At 38.0% G+C, this 20,489-nt stretch overlaps 1 protein-coding gene across 1 annotated transcript; it reads left to right on the forward strand.

Annotated features, from left to right (window-relative positions):
* Nucleotides 1-332: 332 nt before the first annotated feature.
* Nucleotides 333-965, forward strand: LOC139890431 (uncharacterized). Its single transcript, XM_071873310.1, has one exon. It carries the CDS (start codon nt 333-335, stop codon nt 963-965), a length of 633 nt encoding a protein of 210 aa, XP_071729411.1.
* The last annotated feature ends 19,524 nt before the right edge of the window (nt 966-20,489 follow it).

A 20,489-nucleotide genomic window follows, 5' to 3' on the forward strand; every position in this document is an offset into this window, starting at 1 on the left:
CTCAAACTATGGAATGTGGCGTTATTATCTTCCCAGTTTGGCGTCTGTTATCCCATAAGCAATCTTTATGGGTGAAGTGGGTGCACACTTACCGTTTGGCTAATCATAATTTTTGGGATGTGATGATGCCTAATGATGCTAGTTGGAGTTGGCGGAAAATGCTTAATATTAGAGACATTATTCATATGCATGTTGTTCATAAGATTGGTAATGGGACTACCACTAATGCTTGATTTGATCGTTGGCACCCTCACGGGACTATTGTAGAAATTGTTTCTCGTCGGAACATTGTTCGTGAAGGGTACAATTTAAATGAGAAGGTGTGTGATGTAATGCATGGTTCTGAATTGACATGGCCGAGTACGTGGTATACGGAATTTAATGCTATCCAAGATGTTGCGCCTCCCATTCTTACGGATCAATCTGATATAGTTCAATGGCGAGATTGTAGTGGTAATTGGATAGATTTTTCAGTTAGCGTGGTATGGGATACAATTCGTCCCCATGCTCCTACGATCCCGTGGTGTAGCGTGATTTGGTATAGCCAATGCATTCCCCGGCACGCATTTATTGTTTGGCTTCTTATGGGAGAACGGTTGAAAACCCAGGATAAATTAAAGGCATGCGAACGAAATTTACAATTGAATGTGAATTTGACGTGTGCCTTGTGTAAGTCTCAACCTGACTCGCATGATCATTTATTTTTTTATTGCCCCGTTTCGAAACAATTATGCAAGAAGTTCACGCATGTGGTTGCGGTTGCAAACTGGAGTAGCGATTGGAAAAATCTTCGGGAAATTCTAATCCCTTATGCGAACCGCAATGTTGCTCGTGGTGTTGTTGCTAAACTCGTTTTTGGTGCCTTGGTTTACTACGTGTGGCAGGAAAGAAACAACCGGTTATATGGCCAAAGGCTCGTTCGGTGGACCAGCTCTATGAAGTTACCTTCTCAACAGTTTGAATGAAGTTATTGTCTATCAAGTTTCGGAATTCAGCCTTTGTTCGAGTAATGAAGGAGTGTTGGAAAGTGCCATAACATAATCTTGTTTTGGTAGTGGGGTCTAGATTTTGCATATTTTATGTTTAGTCTAGTTGGTTTGCTGTTTGGTTGTAAGGCGCGCTTACAACATTGAACTCTCATTGTACTCATTCTTTTTATTATTTTTAATAATATTTGCCGGGATAACCCTTTACCAAAAAAAAAGTTATTATAACTAAGATTCAAAATTTTGAGTGAAGTAAGCGCACCCAAAGAAGGAAATATCCCATTTGTAATATAATTCCACTCGAGGTCAAGTGATTCTTGATTTTTCAAACTCGACAACTTTTCAAGTCCTGCAACAACAAAGTTATATCGTTGTTTCAAAAAGTTGACTTTCTAAATATGTTTCATGCCCCATACATGTGGGATTGGGTTTTGTTGTTGTCTAAATATGTTTTCTAATAATAGAAAGTTGAATGGCTTGTGATTGGCATATGTATCTTTGATCGTCGAACAGTTTGGTCGATCAACCTATAGGCACACTTAAATCAAAATTTACTTTAACGCTTTTGGTTTAAATAAAGTAAAGCTAGTTAATATACTTATACTAACATTTGATATGAGCTAGACAAAGACAAACCAATACTGTTCACTCGTTTTTAAAATCAATAGAAGGTAAATTCCCCAAGAGCTAGATGGAAGCAGTAAATTAGTAAATGAAGCAAATATATATACGGAAAATGAAACGTATGATATAAGAAAAGCGAAAATATCTAAATCACATGTCAACAAAACAAATGTATTAAGTTAATTTACTCGGTAATTGTATTAATGTATACTTTAATCTGGTAATTAAGACAATAATGGGTGCTGTCACCATCAGAGAAGATATTTATAATCTTTTGATAATAAATATATTAAGGTTAATTACATTGGTATAACTTAACCAAAAGGGAGAAAATTATATTTGGTGACTAAATTAGTTTGAGATTAAATTTAGGGTTATTAACCAAAACGCCTTTTTAATTAACTCATTAGCGGGTGTGCTGAATAAAAAACTAAGGGCAAGACTCAAAATTATTGAAGGGGTTCGGGTTAGAGGGTAATTATATTATTTACAAACCGAAATGGGTGTAACATATAACACATCAATATGGATCATTACTCAAAGAAAATTAGACAATGATGTACATTATACCTGTGCTCACAATTCCATTATCCAGAAGATCATATGACAAATTGAGACTTCGCAGCTCTTTAAAAGGAAGAAAAAGAGACACGTTTAATGGCCAAATCCTTTCATCCCCTAAATCATCTGCTAATCTTCCCATGATGTTTCCGAATAACAAGTTTATGACATGCCCAGTAGTTTTGTTGCACTCGACCCTCTCCAAATCACAACACTCTCCGTCATCATCAACCCAATTTGGAAGAAGTGGGTCCACATCAGTGACATGTAAATGTTGGAATTCAATATAACAACATGTTCTTAATGTTAACATAATTACTAAACCAATTTAGTAAGATATATAGCAAGCGGAAGCATGATTTACTAAGAAAACAAGTGTATATATTTAACCATTTATTTGAATTCTAAGTGGATATCAAGTCTTGAAATATACTTACAAATAAGATTAAGGAAGAAGTAGTACCTCCTCAAGTAAATTGAGGGTAGTTTACAAGGTTGCAAGATGATGAAACAATGCACCAATACACCCTTGATATAGTTAGGCTTTAGAACCTTAATGAGCTAGCAAACTAAGCTTGGAACCCACTCCTTTCGCACCCCAAAAACTGGACAGCAGCAGGCTCCAAAGATGATGTCGAATGTAAGTTCCAAAACTATGAAACCTCAAGAGATAATACCCCAAGCCAACCTCCAACACCTAGTACTTTAGTTAGGATTTAATGACACTTGATTAGAGCTTGCAAAGATCAAATTTTGAACTCCTTTTAACCACCAAAAGGCCACGGCAGCAGGCAGCAAAGAAGCTGAATTTTGTGCAGTTTTTCTTTGATCTTTTGATGTGTATTGCATGTCTTACTTGAGTCAAGACCTTGGTAGACTACTTAAGCATGTACCTAAGGAGTTGTGCTATCTTAAAAGTGACAAACCAAAGCATGGGTGTCTCCTTGGAGACTCCAAAATCTGCACACTATTAATTATATAACAAGGTTTATATCTTATAAAACTTGTTATAAAATACTTTGTAATTATATAAAACTTGTTATATAAAGTATGCATTTGTTAAATCACTTATTTTATAAACCAAGTTTTATAAAATATAACACAACATAATTATTTAAACCTATAAATAATTAAATACAAATTATCCAAATAATTTGTTTCAAGTAATAACATTTCAGAAAACTGATTTCCTAAAGTTCAAGTGTCGCGTATTTATTTAACAATCCAGTCGTTAAGATTAAATACATATAAAGTGTTGGTAAGCTTGTTATTGGGTATGACCCGACTTGGATCATAACACATTAGCCACATTAATTTAATATGTCTCTCGGGCATATGAAATACCTTCAATCTCCCACTTGCACGAGAAACATAAGAAATTAATGCAAGTGATGGATACCACCTAACGACCGTCCATCACCCCCAATATGTTATGACTTTGTGCCATTCAATAACATCATCCCTTTCGAGTTCCCATCTCGAATATGAATAGGTGAATCTTTTCATTATATCCTTTCGTCCTAGATGTCATGTTAATTCCAAGAGATACAGAATGATCACTCTCTTTTAGATTTAACTTTATCAGGCCTTAGACATCTGACTCTCAACGAATAAGAGGGACAAATTCCATCTTGACTACACACGTCCTAAATATTTACTTTGTATTATACCTGAACTCTTCCTTATGAACTACCATATTTCAGAATAGCGAAGGAAAGAATCAAGGTACAATACTTGATAAATATCCGAACCTAATATGTATCTCAGGTCGGAGGATACAATGATATTCGCCTTTACTCAAGATTACATGTGATCAACCACAAAGGCTCCATTTTGTAAGTCTTGAGAGCGGGTCTTCCAATATTCGTGTCCCACAAATATCTATGAACCTTGGTTGCAACCTTGCCCCACATTCATCCCGTGAATATATACCAATCCAAGTTCATAATAGTCTAAACCTCACACTTGTTCCCACAAATGTGATCGACTACGGAATTTAGAATAATTACTTATTCATGGATAAAATATGCAAATAGGAACATAACTCAAAATAAATTAATGCCATAATTATATTAATGATTTTGAACAATTTCGTTCCGTTACAATACTTAAAACAGATCACAACCAATCACTAGAATATCGAAGCCCTAATGCACTAACATGCCCTTGATGTTTTGCACCATGTAAGAGCTTCGTGAGTGGATCCGCTATATTAAGATCTGTGTGAACTTTGCGAATACATATCTTTCCCTTTTCAACTTCATCCCTTATGTAGTTGAATCACCGCTCAATGTGACGGGTCTTTTGGTGAGCACGAGGTTCCTTGATTTGAGCAATCGCACCCTCGTTGTCACAAAAGATCTCAAGAGGGTCCTGAATGGAAGGGACTACTCCTAAGTCGTCGATGAATTTCTTCATCCATGCAGCTTCCTGAGCTACCAATGAGGCGGCAATGTACTCCGACTCTGTAGTGGATAATGCAACAACATCCTGTTTTAAACTCTTCCAAGAGACCGCACCTCCATTTAACGTGAAGACATAACCGGATTGTGATCGAGAATCATCTCGATCAGTTTGGAAACTCGCGTCCACGTAACCTTTTACAGCGAGTTCCTCCTCACCAGACCCATATATTAGAAACATATCCTTAGTCCTCCTAAGGTATTTCAATATACTTTTGACAGCAATCCAATGAATTTTTCCTGGGTTATTCTGGTATCTACTTGTCAAGCTAAGAGCGCATGACACATCCGGTCTAGTGCATATCATTGCATACATGATTGACCCAATAGCAGATGCGTATGAGACTTTCTTCATTCTCTCTTGTTCATCTTTCGTGGTAGGGCACTGAGATGAACTGAGAAGTGTTCCCTTTTGAATAGGTACCAAACCTTTCTTAGAGTTGTCCATCTTGAACCTTTTCAAGATCTTTTCAATGTATGCACTTTGATTCAAACCTATCAGTTTCTTGGATCTATCCCTGTAGATCACAATCCCCAAAACGTATTGTGCTTCTCCAAGATCCTTAATGGAGAAGCATTTACTTAACCAAGTTTTAACTCCTTGCATTGCCGAAATATCGTTTCCAAATAACAATATATCATCCACATATAGTACAAGGAACATGATTGTGCTCCCACTAGCTTTCTTGTATACACAAGCTTCATCACCATTTTTAATGAAGCTAAATTTCTTGGCCTCCTCATTAAAACGATGATTCCACATTCTAGATGCTTGTTTCAATCCGTAGATTGACTTCTTTAACTTGCATACCTTTTTAGGATATTTCGGATCAACAAAACCCTCAGGCTGAACCATATAGACATCTTCCTCAAGATGTCCGTTTAGGAAAGCGGTCTTGACATCCATCTGCCATATTTCATAATCATAATGAGCAGCAATGGCAAGTAATATCCTAATAGACTTTAGCATTGCCACAGGCGAAAAAGTTTCATCATAGTCAACCCCTTGAGTTTGAGTGAAACCTTTTGCTACAAGTCTAGCTTTATATGTATCCAAGTTTCCATGTATGTTGGTTTTCATTTTGAAAAGCCATTTACAATCAACTAGCCTTGAGCCAGTAGATTGTTCAACAAGTTCCCAAATTTGGTTGTCATACATGGATTGCATCTCAGCGTTCATGGCTTCCTGCTATTTATCTTTATCAATCCTTGATAAAGCATCTTGGTAGTTTGTTGGTTCATCCAAATCAACCACGTAGCAACCATCCATGAGAAACCTATATCTCTCAGGAGGATTACTGATCCTACCAGATCTGCGAACGTCTTGTGTATTTTGATCATCCATTAGATCACTCTCAACATTTTCATGTTGAGTACTAGTGTCAACCAATTGGGTGTCATCTACTTGATCTTGAACCTCTTCAAGATCAATCTTCCTTTCACTATTTCCTTCTATTAGGAACTTAGTTTCAAGGAATTCAGCCTTTCGAGCAACAAATACATTTTGCACGGTTGGATCATAGAAATAGTATCCCATATCATCCTTGGGATATCCTATGAAGATACACTTCGTGGATCGAGCATTCAACTTATTAGGGACGTAACGCTTAGGATAAGCTTCACATCCCCATACCTTTAAGTATGATAGAGATGGAGGTTTTCCAAACCATATCTCATGAGGTGTTCGTTCCACTTTCTTGGTTGGGGCCATATTTAAAATACGAGCTGCGGAGCATAGACAATAACCCCAAAATGATAGAGGTAACGAGCTTCTAGCCATCATAGATCGAACCATATCCATTAGGGTTTGGTTCCTCCTTTCGAAAACTCCATTAAGTTGTGGTGTCCCGGGTGGAGTAAGTTGCGAGATAATCCCACAACTTCTAAGATGATCTTGGAAAGCATCGCTTAGGTATTCACCTCCTCTATCGGTACGAAGTACCTTGATTGTCTTATTTAGTTGATTTTGTACTTCGTTTTGATATTCCTTGAATGCTTCAAAAGTTTCGTCCTTGTGTCTTAATAAGTAGACATATCCGAAACGACTAAAGTCATCAATGAAAGTGACGAAGTATCTTTCACCATTCCTAGTTATGGGCTTAAAGGGTCCACATACATCCGAATGTATTAAGCCCAATAAGTCTTTAGCCCTTTCATAGGTTCCTTTGAAAGATGCTTTAGTCATTTTGCCTTGTAAACAAGATTCACATACATCAAACGAGTCTAGATCATTTGATTTCAAAAGTCCATTATTTTGAAGTGTATGCATTCGGTTCTTGTTTATGTGACCAAGGCAACAATGCCATAAGTAGGAATCACTCAAATCCCTTTTGAGTTTCTTGGTGTTTGTAACATCCCGCCTTTTTCCATTTATTTTTCCGTTATACTAATATAAAGTCCGTTATATGTTTATAACATCTCCCGTTGATACGCGTTTTAAATTATCTCGTTTAGGTAATTCCCGCACCCGAGCGAAAGTTGAGGGACTAAACTTGACAAGGGATCAAACCCTTGACTAGGTCAAAGGGTCAAACCCCTTTCACCCATTCATTTCATCTTCATCTCTCTCTCTTTCTCTCTAGCAAGAACACACACACCCAAAACCATATTCATTCAATCATCATCTAAATTCGATCTAGGAGGCTTACAACAAAATAAATTACATATTCGTGATCCTCTCTTCATCCTCTTCGTTTTGGTACCAACTTCATCTCATTTGGGTAACTTTCTAAAATCACTAGATTTTGTGTTCTTGATGTTTTTAACTTATAAAAGTGTTAATTAGTGTCTATGGCTCAAGTCTAACATGAATATATGATTTATATGCTCGATCTCGTTGTTTTAGTGTAACTAGCATGAACTTGAATTTTGGTGTGTTATTCTTGAATTTTGGATGATCATATGTTGTTAGATGTTAAAAGTTGATGTTTTAATTGTGTTACTAGTATCACTAGCTTCAATTTGATGTGTAGGTTGCTTTAGAAAAGTTCATGAACTCGATTTATGATTTTGGTGAAATTGGGTTAGGGTTTGATGAACTTGAAATGGACTTTTGATGCATTGAATGCCATGGATTATGGTTGGTAAGTGTTTAGTTAGAATGTATGCTTGATTACCTTCGAAACGGCATATCATTCATGTAAATTGGTTGCCCGAATCATTGAATTGCATTTATGAACTTGTATGCGATTAATGTTGAGCATTAGATGCGATTTTGGTTGTTATAATAGGTAGATTGATTGATGAAATGTGTTTAGTTGTGTTCTTTGTCAAATTACCTTTCCAACGATATAAGGTGCGAGTTCTAAATGTTAGCGGTTTGTAATTTATGCTTGAAAGAGTTTTGATTTGGGACTTGAACAATTGAGACTGACCAGGTACCAGCGCACGGCCAATGCCGCGGCGCGGCCAGACCATGTCGCGGTGCGACATAAGCCTTGGTCAGGCTCTGACCACCATGTCCAAATTACGAAAAATGTTTGGCATACTACGGACCTCCGATTCACATGAAATTTGTTCTAACATACTCATATATGATTAAAAACCTCAGAAAAATAGTTCGGGACACGACCCGAACGTGTTGACTTTCGTTGACTTTGACCGACCAAAGTTTGACTTTTTGTCAAACTTAACCAAATGATTATGCAACCTTCCTAACTTATTTATATACTTGTATCTTGCATGAAACTTGGCAATTTGATTTCACATGCTAAATAATCGAGTCGTAACGAGCCATAGGACTAATTGAACATCTTTGACCTATCGTGTTTACCGTTATTGATACAACCTATTGTTTAGGTCAAGACTAGCATTGTTCTTTGCACACGTTTACTTGTCGAAGTACTTTACTACTCGTGCACTCAAGGTGAGATCATAGTCCCACTTTTACTCTTTTTGAACTTACATTTGGGATGAGAAAACATAAACATTTCTTTACTAAGTGAACACAAGTACAGGAAAAACAAACATTCTACATACGAGTTTAGAACAAAATCCTCAATTCGATTATCATTAGTTACACTTGCCGGGTGTAAGCGAGAACTTATGTTGTATGGATCCATATGGGTTTGACAAACCCTCATTCAAACGGTTCGCTACCGTTTACGAATGAAATATATTTTCGAGAAACAGTGTATGTTCTAGCACTAAGTGATGGGGTTCAATGGAAGGAAATGTTAAGCATTGATAATTGGGTGCTCGTGAAACAAACTTTTGGAATGTATTACTATTATTTCATTGATGCAAATCTTGTGGTTCACTTGTACTTACTTACTTAAACCTATGATTTCACCAACGTTTTCGTTGACAGATTTCTATGTTTTTCTCAGGTCCTTGAACGATACATGATACATGCTTCCGCTCATTATTTGATACTTGCATTGGATGTCGAGTATATGTGCATTTCATGGAGCGTCTTTTGACTTTACTTTAAACCGTGTCGCCTAGATTTCATTCGTATTATAACGTTGTAACTTAACTATTGGTTGAACAATTCTTGTAAACTTTGGGAACAATCTTTATTTTGAAATGAAGGCGACATATTTTGGTCAAACTTTGTCTTAAAGACTTATGACCACGTAACGGGACCTAAGTAGACGGCGCCGTCAAACATGATTTGGTCGGGTCGCTACAGATGGTATCAGAGCGTTGGTTGTAGGGATTTAGAGTTCATTGGTGTCAACCCCGAGTCATAGGGTACATTAATGAGTCTAGACTACAACCGGCATATAGACTTGAAGTAGGAATTACTTGACTACTTGTGCATTTATACTCGAACGTTTCTACTCATATCTACTCTTAGTTCATCTTAATCTCACGTTGTTTAATTTGATTGACACGCCACCTTGACTATATGAAATGATGTCGAATGCACATATGAATCAGGGTAATATAATTTCCGGGATTATATTACGGTGACTCGTATGAACGTTCCGACATTATGACATAAAGAATTTAAGGCGAGTCGAGAAAAAAAAAAAAAAAAAAAAAAAAAAAAAAAAAAACAAACTTCTCTTTATCTTTATTCTATATCACGGTTAGTATTATTGAGAATACTAATCAATGATATTCTTGTGTCTTGAAGGAACAATGGCTCCTCGTCGTGTACGCCGCAATGAAACTCCCGAACAAGCTCTCGAACGGATGATAGCTACCGCCGTAGATGCGGCCATGGCCGGTCACTCATCCAACAACAATAATAATAACAACCACAACAACAACAACAACAACAACAACAATGGAGCCGGAAACTCAAACGAGGGATGCTCCTATAAAGCTTTCATGGGGTGCAAACCTCACACTTTTGATGGAACCGGGGGACCGGTCGTGCTCACCCGATGGTTTGAGCAAACGGAAGCCGTCTTTAGCATAAGCGGTTGTCGGGACCAAGACAAGGTCAAATACTCCACTCACACTTTCTCCGGAATTGCTCTAACATGGTGGAACACCTATGTTCAATCGGTGGGTACCGATGAAGCTCATGCCCTCTCTTGGGCCGATCTAAAGGAAAAGATGATTGTTGAATACTTTCCGCGCGAAGAAACCCGAAAGCTTGAGGAAGAACTAAGAGCTTTGAAAGCGGTCGGAAACGATCTTAAAGCTTATAATCAACGTTTCGCCGAACTATCCTTGATGTGTCCTAATCTTGTTAACCCCGAATCTCAAAGGATTGAGCTCTACATGCTCGGTCTTCCAAAAAGCATCAAACAAGGGGTGATGTCATCCAAACCCACTACTCATCAAGCCGCTATGAACATGGCTCGCCAACTAATTGAAACGGTTGACGAAATCGTAGTTCCGGCACCTAAGGCCGAGGATAAATCGGGCGGCAACAAAAGAAAGTGGGAACCCTCCCAATCAAGCAACAACAACTTTGCTAAGAAGCCTTACACCTCCGACGGCAAGAAAGGTTATGCCGGGAACCTACCTCTTTGCAACAAATGCAACAAACATCACTTTGGCGAATGTAGTAAGTTAATTTGCCACCGGTGCCAAGGAGTTGGTCATAAGGCCAACGATTGTAAAAGTGCTACTCCCGTCGCTCGAAAGTGGCCCAATGCACCAAAGACGGGCACTTGTTACGAATGTGGCCAAACGGGTCATTATAGAAATGCATGCCCGAAAAGGAAAGATAACACCAATACGCGCGGCCGAGCTTTTAACATCAACACCGAGGAAGCCCGGGATGACACTGAACTAGTCACGGGTACGTTTCTTCTCAACAATTCCTATGTCTCCTGTTTATTCGATTCGGGTGCCGATAAATGCTTTGTATCCAAGACTTTGACTCATTCTTTTAGCACTCCACCTCTTCCATTAGATACCCCTTATACCATTGAAGTGGCTAACGGGAAACTATTAAGTGCCGACACATATTACCGGGGGTGTGCGTTAAACATTTTGGGTAAGGAATTTGAAATTGACTTGATACCCATGGAACTAGGAAGCTTTGATGTAATAATCGGTATGAATTGGTTAGTCAAAACGAAATCTCACATCCTTTGTGATCTTAACGCAATCCGAATTCCTATCGAGAATGGTGAACCTTTGATTGTTTATGGCGATAAGAGTTGCACCAGACTCAATCTCGTTTCGTGCCTTAAAGTTAGAAAACTACTCCGTAAGGGTTGTTTTGCGATCCTTGCCCACGTTAAGAAAGTCGAGTCCGATGAGAAGCATATCGATGATGTGCCAATTGTTAGTGACTTTTCCGATGTATTTCCCGACGAATTGCCGGGTCTTCCACCTCATCGACCGGTTGAATTCCAAATCGATCTTATTCCGGGGGCCGCACCCGTAGCACGTGCACCATATAGACTCGCCCCATCCGAAATGCAAGAATTGCAAAGTCAAATCCAAGAACTACTTGATCGTGGTTTTATCCAACCTAGCCATTCACCTTGGGGCGCTCCGATTTTGTTTGTTAAAAAGAAAGATGGATCCCTACGAATGTGCATTGATTATCGTGAACTAAATAAATTGACGGTTAAGAACCGATATCCTCTTCCTCGCATCGATGACCTCTTTGATCAACTACAAGGGTCTTGTGTATATTCGAAAATCGATCTCCGCTCAGGTTATCATCAATTGAGGGTTAAGGGGGAAGATGTCTCCAAAACCGCTTTCCGAACTCGTTATGGTAGTTATGAATTCCTTGTCATGCCATTTGGTCTCACTAATGCACCGGCGGTGTTCATGGATCTTATGAACCGCGTGTGCAAACCGTATCTCGATAAATTCGTTATTGTGTTCATCGATGACATATTGATCTATTCTAAAAATGAAGAAGAGCACGAACAACATCTCCGACTTGTGCTTGAACTTTTAAGACAAGAACAACTCTATGCCAAATTCTCCAAGTGTGAATTTTGGTTAAAGGAAGTTCAATTTCTTGGTCATGTTGTAAGTGACCAAGGTATTAAAGTCGATCCCACAAAGATCGAAGCCATTAGTAAATGGGAGACTCCTACTACTCCTACTCACATTCGTCAATTTTTGGGTCTCGCCGGGTACTATCGTAGATTCATCGAAAATTTCTCTTTGGTTGCACGTCCTCTAACCGCATTGACTCACAAGGGAAAGAAATTCATTTGGGCGACCGAACATGAATCCGCATTCCAAATCTTGAAAACGAAGCTAACCACCGCTCCTATCTTGTCACTTCCCGAAGGCAATGATGACTTTGTTGTATATTGCGATGCCTCAAAACATGGTTTTGGGTGTGTATTGATGCAACGAACGAAAGTCATTGCTTATGCTTCTCGACAACTCAAAATTCATGAACGAAACTATACGACACATGATCTCGAACTCGGAGCCGTTGTCTTTGCACTTAAAATGTGGAGACACTATCTTTACGGGACCAAGAGTACTATCTTTACCGACCACAAAAGCCTCCAACACATTTTCGATCAAAAGCAACTAAACATGAGACAACGAAGGTGGATTGAAACCTTAAACGATTACGATTGCGAGCTTCGTTACCATCCCGGGAAGGCAAACGTAGTAGCCGATGCCTTAAGTCGAAAAGAAAGAACGGTGCCTCTTCGTGTCCGAGCCTTAAACATCACCATCCACACAAACCTTAATAGCCAAATTCGGGTAGCCCAAGATGAGGCTCTCAAGGATGAAAACATCTCTCTCGAACACTTGAACGTCCTCACCTCTCGATTCAAAGTTAAAGAAACCGGACTCCGATATTTCGCCGGAAGAATTTGGGTGCCTAGTTATGGGGACCTACGAAGCCTTATTTTAGATGAAGCCCATAAGTCACGATACTCGATTCACCCCGGTGCCAATAAGATGTACCACGACCTTAAACAGCTATATTGGTGGCCGAACATCAAAAGGGACGTAGCTACTTATGTTTCCAAGTGTTTGACATGTTCCAAAGTCAAAGCCGAACACCAAAGACCGTCCGGACTACTTCGACAACCCGAGATCCCGCAATGGAAGTGGGAAAGGATAACGATGGATTTTATCACCAAACTACCAAAAACGACGGGCGGTTATGATACCATTTGGGTTATTGTTGACCGTCTCACCAAATCCGCACACTTCCTGGCCATGAAAGAAACGGACAAAATGGAGAAACTCGCACAACTTTACATTAAGGAGATCGTAGCCCGACACGGTGTACCTTTATCGATTATCTCCGACCGAGATGGCCGTTTCGTTTCTAGATTTTGGCGTACATTGCAAGAAGCGTTGGGAACACGTTTAGACATGAGCACCGCATATCATCCTCAAACCGATGGACAAAGCGAACGTACAATTCAAACCTTAGAGGACATGTTACGAGCTTGCGTGGTTGATTTCGGAAAAGCTTGGGACAAGCACTTACCTCTCGCCGAGTTCTCTTACAACAATAGTTATCACGCGAGTATTAAAGCCGCACCCTTTGAAGCGCTATATGGCCGCAAATGTCGTTCACCTCTTTGTTGGGCCGAGGTAGGCGACGTGCAAATCACCGGACCCGAACTCATTCACGAAACCACCGAGAAAATCGTTCAAATCCGAGATAGGCTTAGGACGGCCCGAAGTCGTCAAAAGAGCTATACCGACAAACGACGCAACGATCTCGAATTTCAAGTCGGTGACCGAGTAATGTTAAAAGTCGCACCTTGGAAGGGTGTAATCCGTTTTGGGAAACGCGGGAAGCTAAATCCGCGGTATATTGGTCCTTTCGAAATCTTGGAGCGTATTGGAACCGTTGCTTATCGTTTAGATCTTCCGCCTCAATTGAACTCCGTTCATCCTACCTTCCATGTATCTAACTTGAAAAAGTGTCTTGCCAAACCCGATATCGTCATCCCTCTCGAAGAACTTACCATTGATGACAAACTTCATTTTGTGGAGGAACCGGTTGAAATTGTGGACACCTCCGTCAAGACATTGAAACAAAGCCGAATTCCGATTGTCAAGGTTCGTTGGAATGCCAAAAGAGGACCCGAGTTTACTTGGGAAAGACAAGATCAAATGCAAAGGAAGTATCCTCATCTATTCGTGAATTCGGAAACGCGAGATCTCGAGGAAGAAACAACGACTACTACGCCTACTTAAATTTCGGGACGAAATTTCTTTTAAGGAGTAGGTAATGTAACATCCCGCCTTTTTCCATTTATTTTTCCGTTATACTAATATAAAGTCCGTTATATGTTTATAACATCTCCCGTTGATACGCGTTTTAAATTATCTCGTTTAGGTAATTCCCGCACCCGAGCGAAAGTTGAGGGACTAAACTTGACAAGGGATCAAACCCTTGACTAGGTCAAAGGGTCAAACCCCTTTCACCCATTCATTTCATCTTCATCTCTCTCTCTTTCTCTCTAGCAAGAACACACACACCCAAAACCATATTCATTCAATCATCATCTAAATTCGATCTAGGAGGCTTACAACAAAATAAATTACATATTCGTGATCCTCTCTTCATCCTCTTCGTTTTGGTACCAACTTCATCTCATTTGGGTAACTTTCTAAAATCACTAGATTTTGTGTTCTTGATGTTTTTAACTTATAAAAGTGTTAATTAGTGTCTATGGCTCAAGTCTAACATGAATATATGATTTATATGCTCGATCTCGTTGTTTTAGTGTAACTAGCATGAACTTGAATTTTGGTGTGTTATTCTTGAATTTTGGATGATCATATGTTGTTAGATGTTAAAAGTTGATGTTTTAATTGTGTTACTAGTATCACTAGCTTCAATTTGATGTGTAGGTTGCTTTAGAAAAGTTCATGAACTCGATTTATGATTTTGGTGAAATTGGGTTAGGGTTTGATGAACTTGAAATGGACTTTTGATGCATTGAATGCCATGGATTATGGTTGGTAAGTGTTTAGTTAGAATGTATGCTTGATTACCTTCGAAACGGCATATCATTCATGTAAATTGGTTGCCCGAATCATTGAATTGCATTTATGAACTTGTATGCGATTAATGTTGAGCATTAGATGCGATTTTGGTTGTTATAATAGGTAGATTGATTGATGAAATGTGTTTAGTTGTGTTCTTTGTCAAATTACCTTTCCAACGATATAAGGTGCGAGTTCTAAATGTTAGCGGTTTGTAATTTATGCTTGAAAGAGTTTTGATTTGGGACTTGAACAATTGAGACTGACCAGGTACCAGCGCACGGCCAATGCCGCGGCGCGGCCAGACCATGTCGCGGCGCGACATAAGCCTTGGTCAGGCTCTGACCACCATGTCCAAATTACGAAAAATGTTTGGCATACTACGGACCTCCGATTCACATAAAATTTGTTCTAACATACTCATATATGATTAAAAACCTCAGAAAAATAGTTCGGGACACGACCCGAACGTGTTGACTTTCGTTGACTTTGACCGACCAAAGTTTGACTTTTTGTCAAACTTAACCAAATGATTATGCAACCTTCCTAACTTATTTATATACTTGTATCTTGCATGAAACTTGGCAATTTGATTTCACATGCTAAATAATCGAGTCGTAACGAGCCATAGGACTAATTGAACATCTTTGACCTATCGTGTTTACCGTTATTGATACAACCTATTGTTTAGGTCAAGACTAGCATTGTTCTTTGCACACGTTTACTTGTCGAAGTACTTTACTACTCGTGCACTCAAGGTGAGATCATAGTCCCACTTTTACTCTTTTTGAACTTACATTTGGGATGAGAAAACATAAACATTTCTTTACTAAGTGAACACAAGTACAGGAAAAACAAACATTCTACATACGAGTTTAGAACAAAATCCTCAATTCGATTATCATTAGTTACACTTGCCGGGTGTAAGCGAGAACTTATGTTGTATGGATCCATATGGGTTTGACAAACCCTCATTCAAACGGTTCGCTACCGTTTACGAATGAAATATATTTTCGAGAAACAGTGTATGTTCTAGCACTAAGTGATGGGGTTCAATGGAAGGAAATGTTAAGCATTGATAATTGGGTGCTCGTGAAACAAACTTTTGGAATGTATTACTATTATTTCATTGATGCAAATCTTGTGGTTCACTTGTACTTACTTACTTAAACCTATGATTTCACCAACGTTTTCGTTGACAGATTTCTATGTTTTTCTCAGGTCCTTGAACGATACATGATACATGCTTCCGCTCATTATTTGATACTTGCATTGGATGTCGAGTATATGTGCATTTCATGGAGCGTCTTTTGACTTTACTTTAAACCGTGTCGCCTAGATTTCATTCGTATTATAACGTTGTAACTTAACTATTGGTTGAACAATTCTTGTAAACTTTGGGAACAATCTTTATTTTGAAATGAAGGCGACATATTTTGGTCAAACTTTGTCTTAAAGACTTATGACCACGTAACGGGACCTAAGTAGACGGCGCCGTCAAACATGATTTGGTCGGGTCGCTACAGTGTTTGCTTGGAACATTGAGCTATTGTATGATGTGTCATCATGAACCAATTCATAAATACCATTTGAAGGTGAAGCCTTAAAATAGAACACATTATCTAAAGAAACATGGATATCATCATTAACGAAATTAAGATTAAAACCATTTTGTTTCAAACGGGATACAGAAATAATGTTTCGCGATAAATCGGGTGCATACAAAATATTTTACAAAATAAGTTCCAAACCATTTGGAAGCTTTAGAATAAAGTCTCCTTGAGCTACTACGTGCACCTTAGCTCCATTACCCATGTAGAGACTTGATGTTCCCGCTTCTTGTTTACTTTTTTTGAACCCCTGCATAGAATTGCAAATGTGAGTTCCACATCCTGTGTCTAATACCCATGTATTAGAAGAAGTAATACTAAGCTCAATGTATACCATATATACATTACCTGAGGTTTGCCCTGCATCCCTCTTTTCTTTCAACTCCTTTTGGTAGACCGGGCAGTTGCGTTTCCAGTGACCCATTTCACCGCAACCAAAGCACGGATCTTCCTTGGTGTTAGCCTTTCCGGCAACCTTTTGCTTCTTGTTGTTGTTGGTTGGGGTAACCATCTTCCCCTTTCCCTTGCCCTTGCCTTGGTAGGTGGGTCCTTTCCTCTTAGCCGCCTTCGGCTTAGAAGTGTTATTTTTTTTGGACCCGCCTTCATTGATCGTAAACACGGGTGAAGCCCTTTTACCCATGCTTGCTTCTGCCGTCTTAAGCATGGCATGTAATTCGCCAATGCTTTTATCCCAACCATTCATGTTGTAATTCATTACAAATGTGTCAAACCTTTTTGACAATGAGTTGAGAATAAGGTCCGTGGCTAATTCATTAGACACGTTGCAATTTAGACGGTTTGCTCGATCAATTAGGCTTTTCATCTTAAGGACATAAGATGAAACGGATTGGGAGTCGTCCATCCGACATGCATGAAGCGCTTGGACCGTTTCAAAGTGCTTGACACGAGCTTGTTGAAGGAACATCTCCTTCAACTGTGTGATCATGTCATATGCACTATGATGCTCAAAATCCTTTTTGAGTTCGGGTATCATAGTCCCAAGCATAACGCAAAAAACTTGCAACGAATCGGTGCAATATTTCTCCCAATAAGCCATGCCTTCCGTATCATCCTCGTCCGGTTGATCGGGAATGGGGTCTTCCAACACATACGCCCTGTCCTCAAGTTTGAGGAGAATTCTTAGATTGCAGAACCAATCCATGAAGTTCGTATGGTTGAGTTTTTCCTTTTCGAGGATTGACCTCAACGATAGGTTGTTAAAGTTTATTGGTGCGTTTGGAATGTTGTTGTTATTGGCGGCCATCTACAAAATTTAACAAAGTTGTTTAGGTATCAATTTTAATTTAACAATCAATACCCTTTAAATCCAATTGATATATATATATATATATATATATATATATATATATATATATATATATATATATATATATATATATATATATATATATATTAAATTTTAGAATCCAACGGTAAGCCAAATTTCGGTTAGGTGACCTTTATCCCGTCATTTGATTTAGCTAGGTAGTCATTATATGACAATTGCAATCCTTTTGCAACTTCTAAGTTATGAGATCATGCAATCCTTTTGCATGGCATATTTATCCCATCAACGCCTATTTGTTCCTCATGCTTCGGTGACCCTAAGTTCATGATTCCCAAATCAAGTTGTCCTCTGCGTAAACGTGTAAATTTAACATACAAGTGGTTAGGTGACCTTTATCCCACAAGTGTGCGAAATTTTCCTCAATCATATTAGTTTGCTCATAACGGTTAGGTGACCTTTATCCCATTATGAGTTCCCTAATATTTTCAAGTGTCACACAAAAGGATGACGTTTAACTTGTTTGCCTTGTTAATAAGGGATTTTAAGTTTTCATTAATTCTAGTTTGAGAAAACTATCATGCCATACACCAACATGCATTTAGTGTATGGTTCATTTGAAATCCATTTTCAAGTCTTGTAATTTTAGCCAATTACTTGATATAAACCATTTTATATATATGATCCTTATCATGTTGTTAATAACCGTTTATTAATGTCCTTTTAGCCATTTTTAATTTAACCATTTAAATTGACGTTTTGCATGTCGTTAATAATGTTTTAATTTAACCAATTAAATTGCCATTTTCTAGTTGTTGACTTGTGTGATTAACTTGTAGCAACCAAACATATAATCCAAAATCAAACAACCATGCATGCAAAATTAATGTGTTCACAATCAAGCCATTTTGGTAGACATTTGTTTAGCCGAAAACAAATGTCACCGGTTAAGGGGTTATAACACAAAGTAGGAGATTTCAAATCTCCCACTTAATCTTGCATCCAAATGCATCTTCTTGTGTCCTTCATTTGCCTCTTCTTGTATCTTCATCTTGTTACAAAATATATCCTAATACATTTTGTCTAGAAAATGAAAATACAACCTAATCTATTTTACATACCAAATATAAAATAAATTACATAACCAAATGAATAATTATTACAAACAAAATTGAATAAATTATTACAAACCAAATGAATGAATAAATCAACCAAACAAACATCCATTCAAACACAAGGTCGTGGCAATGATTGTGAAAAACAATTATGACCAAAATGGAACAACCCAAAACCCATTTTGGGTGTCAAAGAATTCGGCCAAACCAAGCAACCATCCAAACCCGAAAAGTATTTGCAATCTACTTTCATGCATGTTTATAGATTACAAAATTCATGGGTTTATTAACCATATAAGAAGCATATTCCAAAGACCTCGGCTCTAGATACCATTGTTGGAATTCAATATAACAACATGTTCTTAATGTTAACATAATTACTAAACCAATTTAGTAAGATATATAGCAAGCGGAAGCATGATTTACTAAGAAAACAAGTGTATATATTTAACCATTTATTTGAATTCCAAGTGGATATCAAGTCTTGAAATATACTTACAAATAAGATTAAGGAAGAAGTAGTACCTCCTCAAGTAAATTGAGGGTAGTTTACAAGGTTGCAAGATGATGAAATAATGCACCAATACACCCTTGATATAGTTAGGCTTTAGAACCTTAATGAGCTAGCAAACTAAGCTTGGAAACCACTCCTTTCGCACCCCAAAAACTGGACAGCAGCAGGCTCCAAAGATGATGTCGAATGTAAGTTCCAAAACTATGAAACCTCAAGAGATAATACCCCAAGCCAACCTCCAACACCTAGTACTTTAGTTAGGATTTAATGACACTTGATTAGAGCTTGCAAAGATCAAATTTTGAACTCCTTTTGACCACCAAAAGGCCACGGCAGCAGGCAGCAAAGAAGCTGAATTTTGTGCAGTTTTTCTTTGATCTTTTGATGTGTATTGCATGTCTTACTTGAGTCAAGACCTTGGTAGACTACTTAAGCATGTACCTAAGGAGTTGTGCTATCTTAAAAGTGACAAAACAAAGCATGGGTGTCTCCTTGGAGACTCCAAAATCTGCACACTATTAATTATATAACAAGGTTTATATTTTATAAAACTTGTTATAAAATACTTTGTAATTATATAAAACTTGTTATATAAAGTATGAATTTGTTAAATCACTTATTTTATAAACCAAGTTTTATAAAATATAACACAACATAATTATTTAAACCTATAAATAATTAAATACAAATTATCCAAATAATTTGTTTCAAGTAATAACATTTCAGAAAACCGATTTCCTAAATTTCAACTGTCGCGTATTTATTTAACGATCCAGTCGTTAAGATTAAATACATATAAAGTGTTGGTAAGCTTGTTATTGGGTATGACCCGACTTGAATCATAACACATTAGCCACATTAATTTAATATGTCTCTCGGGCATATGAAATACCTTCAGTAAATCGATAAGGGTGGTTTCATAATCAATTACCTTGTATAATTCTGGCCATTAGAATATGAATCATAATCATAATCA

This window comes from Rutidosis leptorrhynchoides, chromosome 2 (assembly GCF_046630445.1).
Source record: "Rutidosis leptorrhynchoides isolate AG116_Rl617_1_P2 chromosome 2, CSIRO_AGI_Rlap_v1, whole genome shotgun sequence".
NCBI classification, from domain to species: Eukaryota; Viridiplantae; Streptophyta; class Magnoliopsida; order Asterales; family Asteraceae; genus Rutidosis; species Rutidosis leptorrhynchoides.

Coding starts and splice junctions, on each gene's coding strand:
- LOC139890431 (XM_071873310.1), top strand. CDS start 333: ATGCATGGTTCTGAATTGACATGGCCGAGTACGTGGTATACGGAATTT.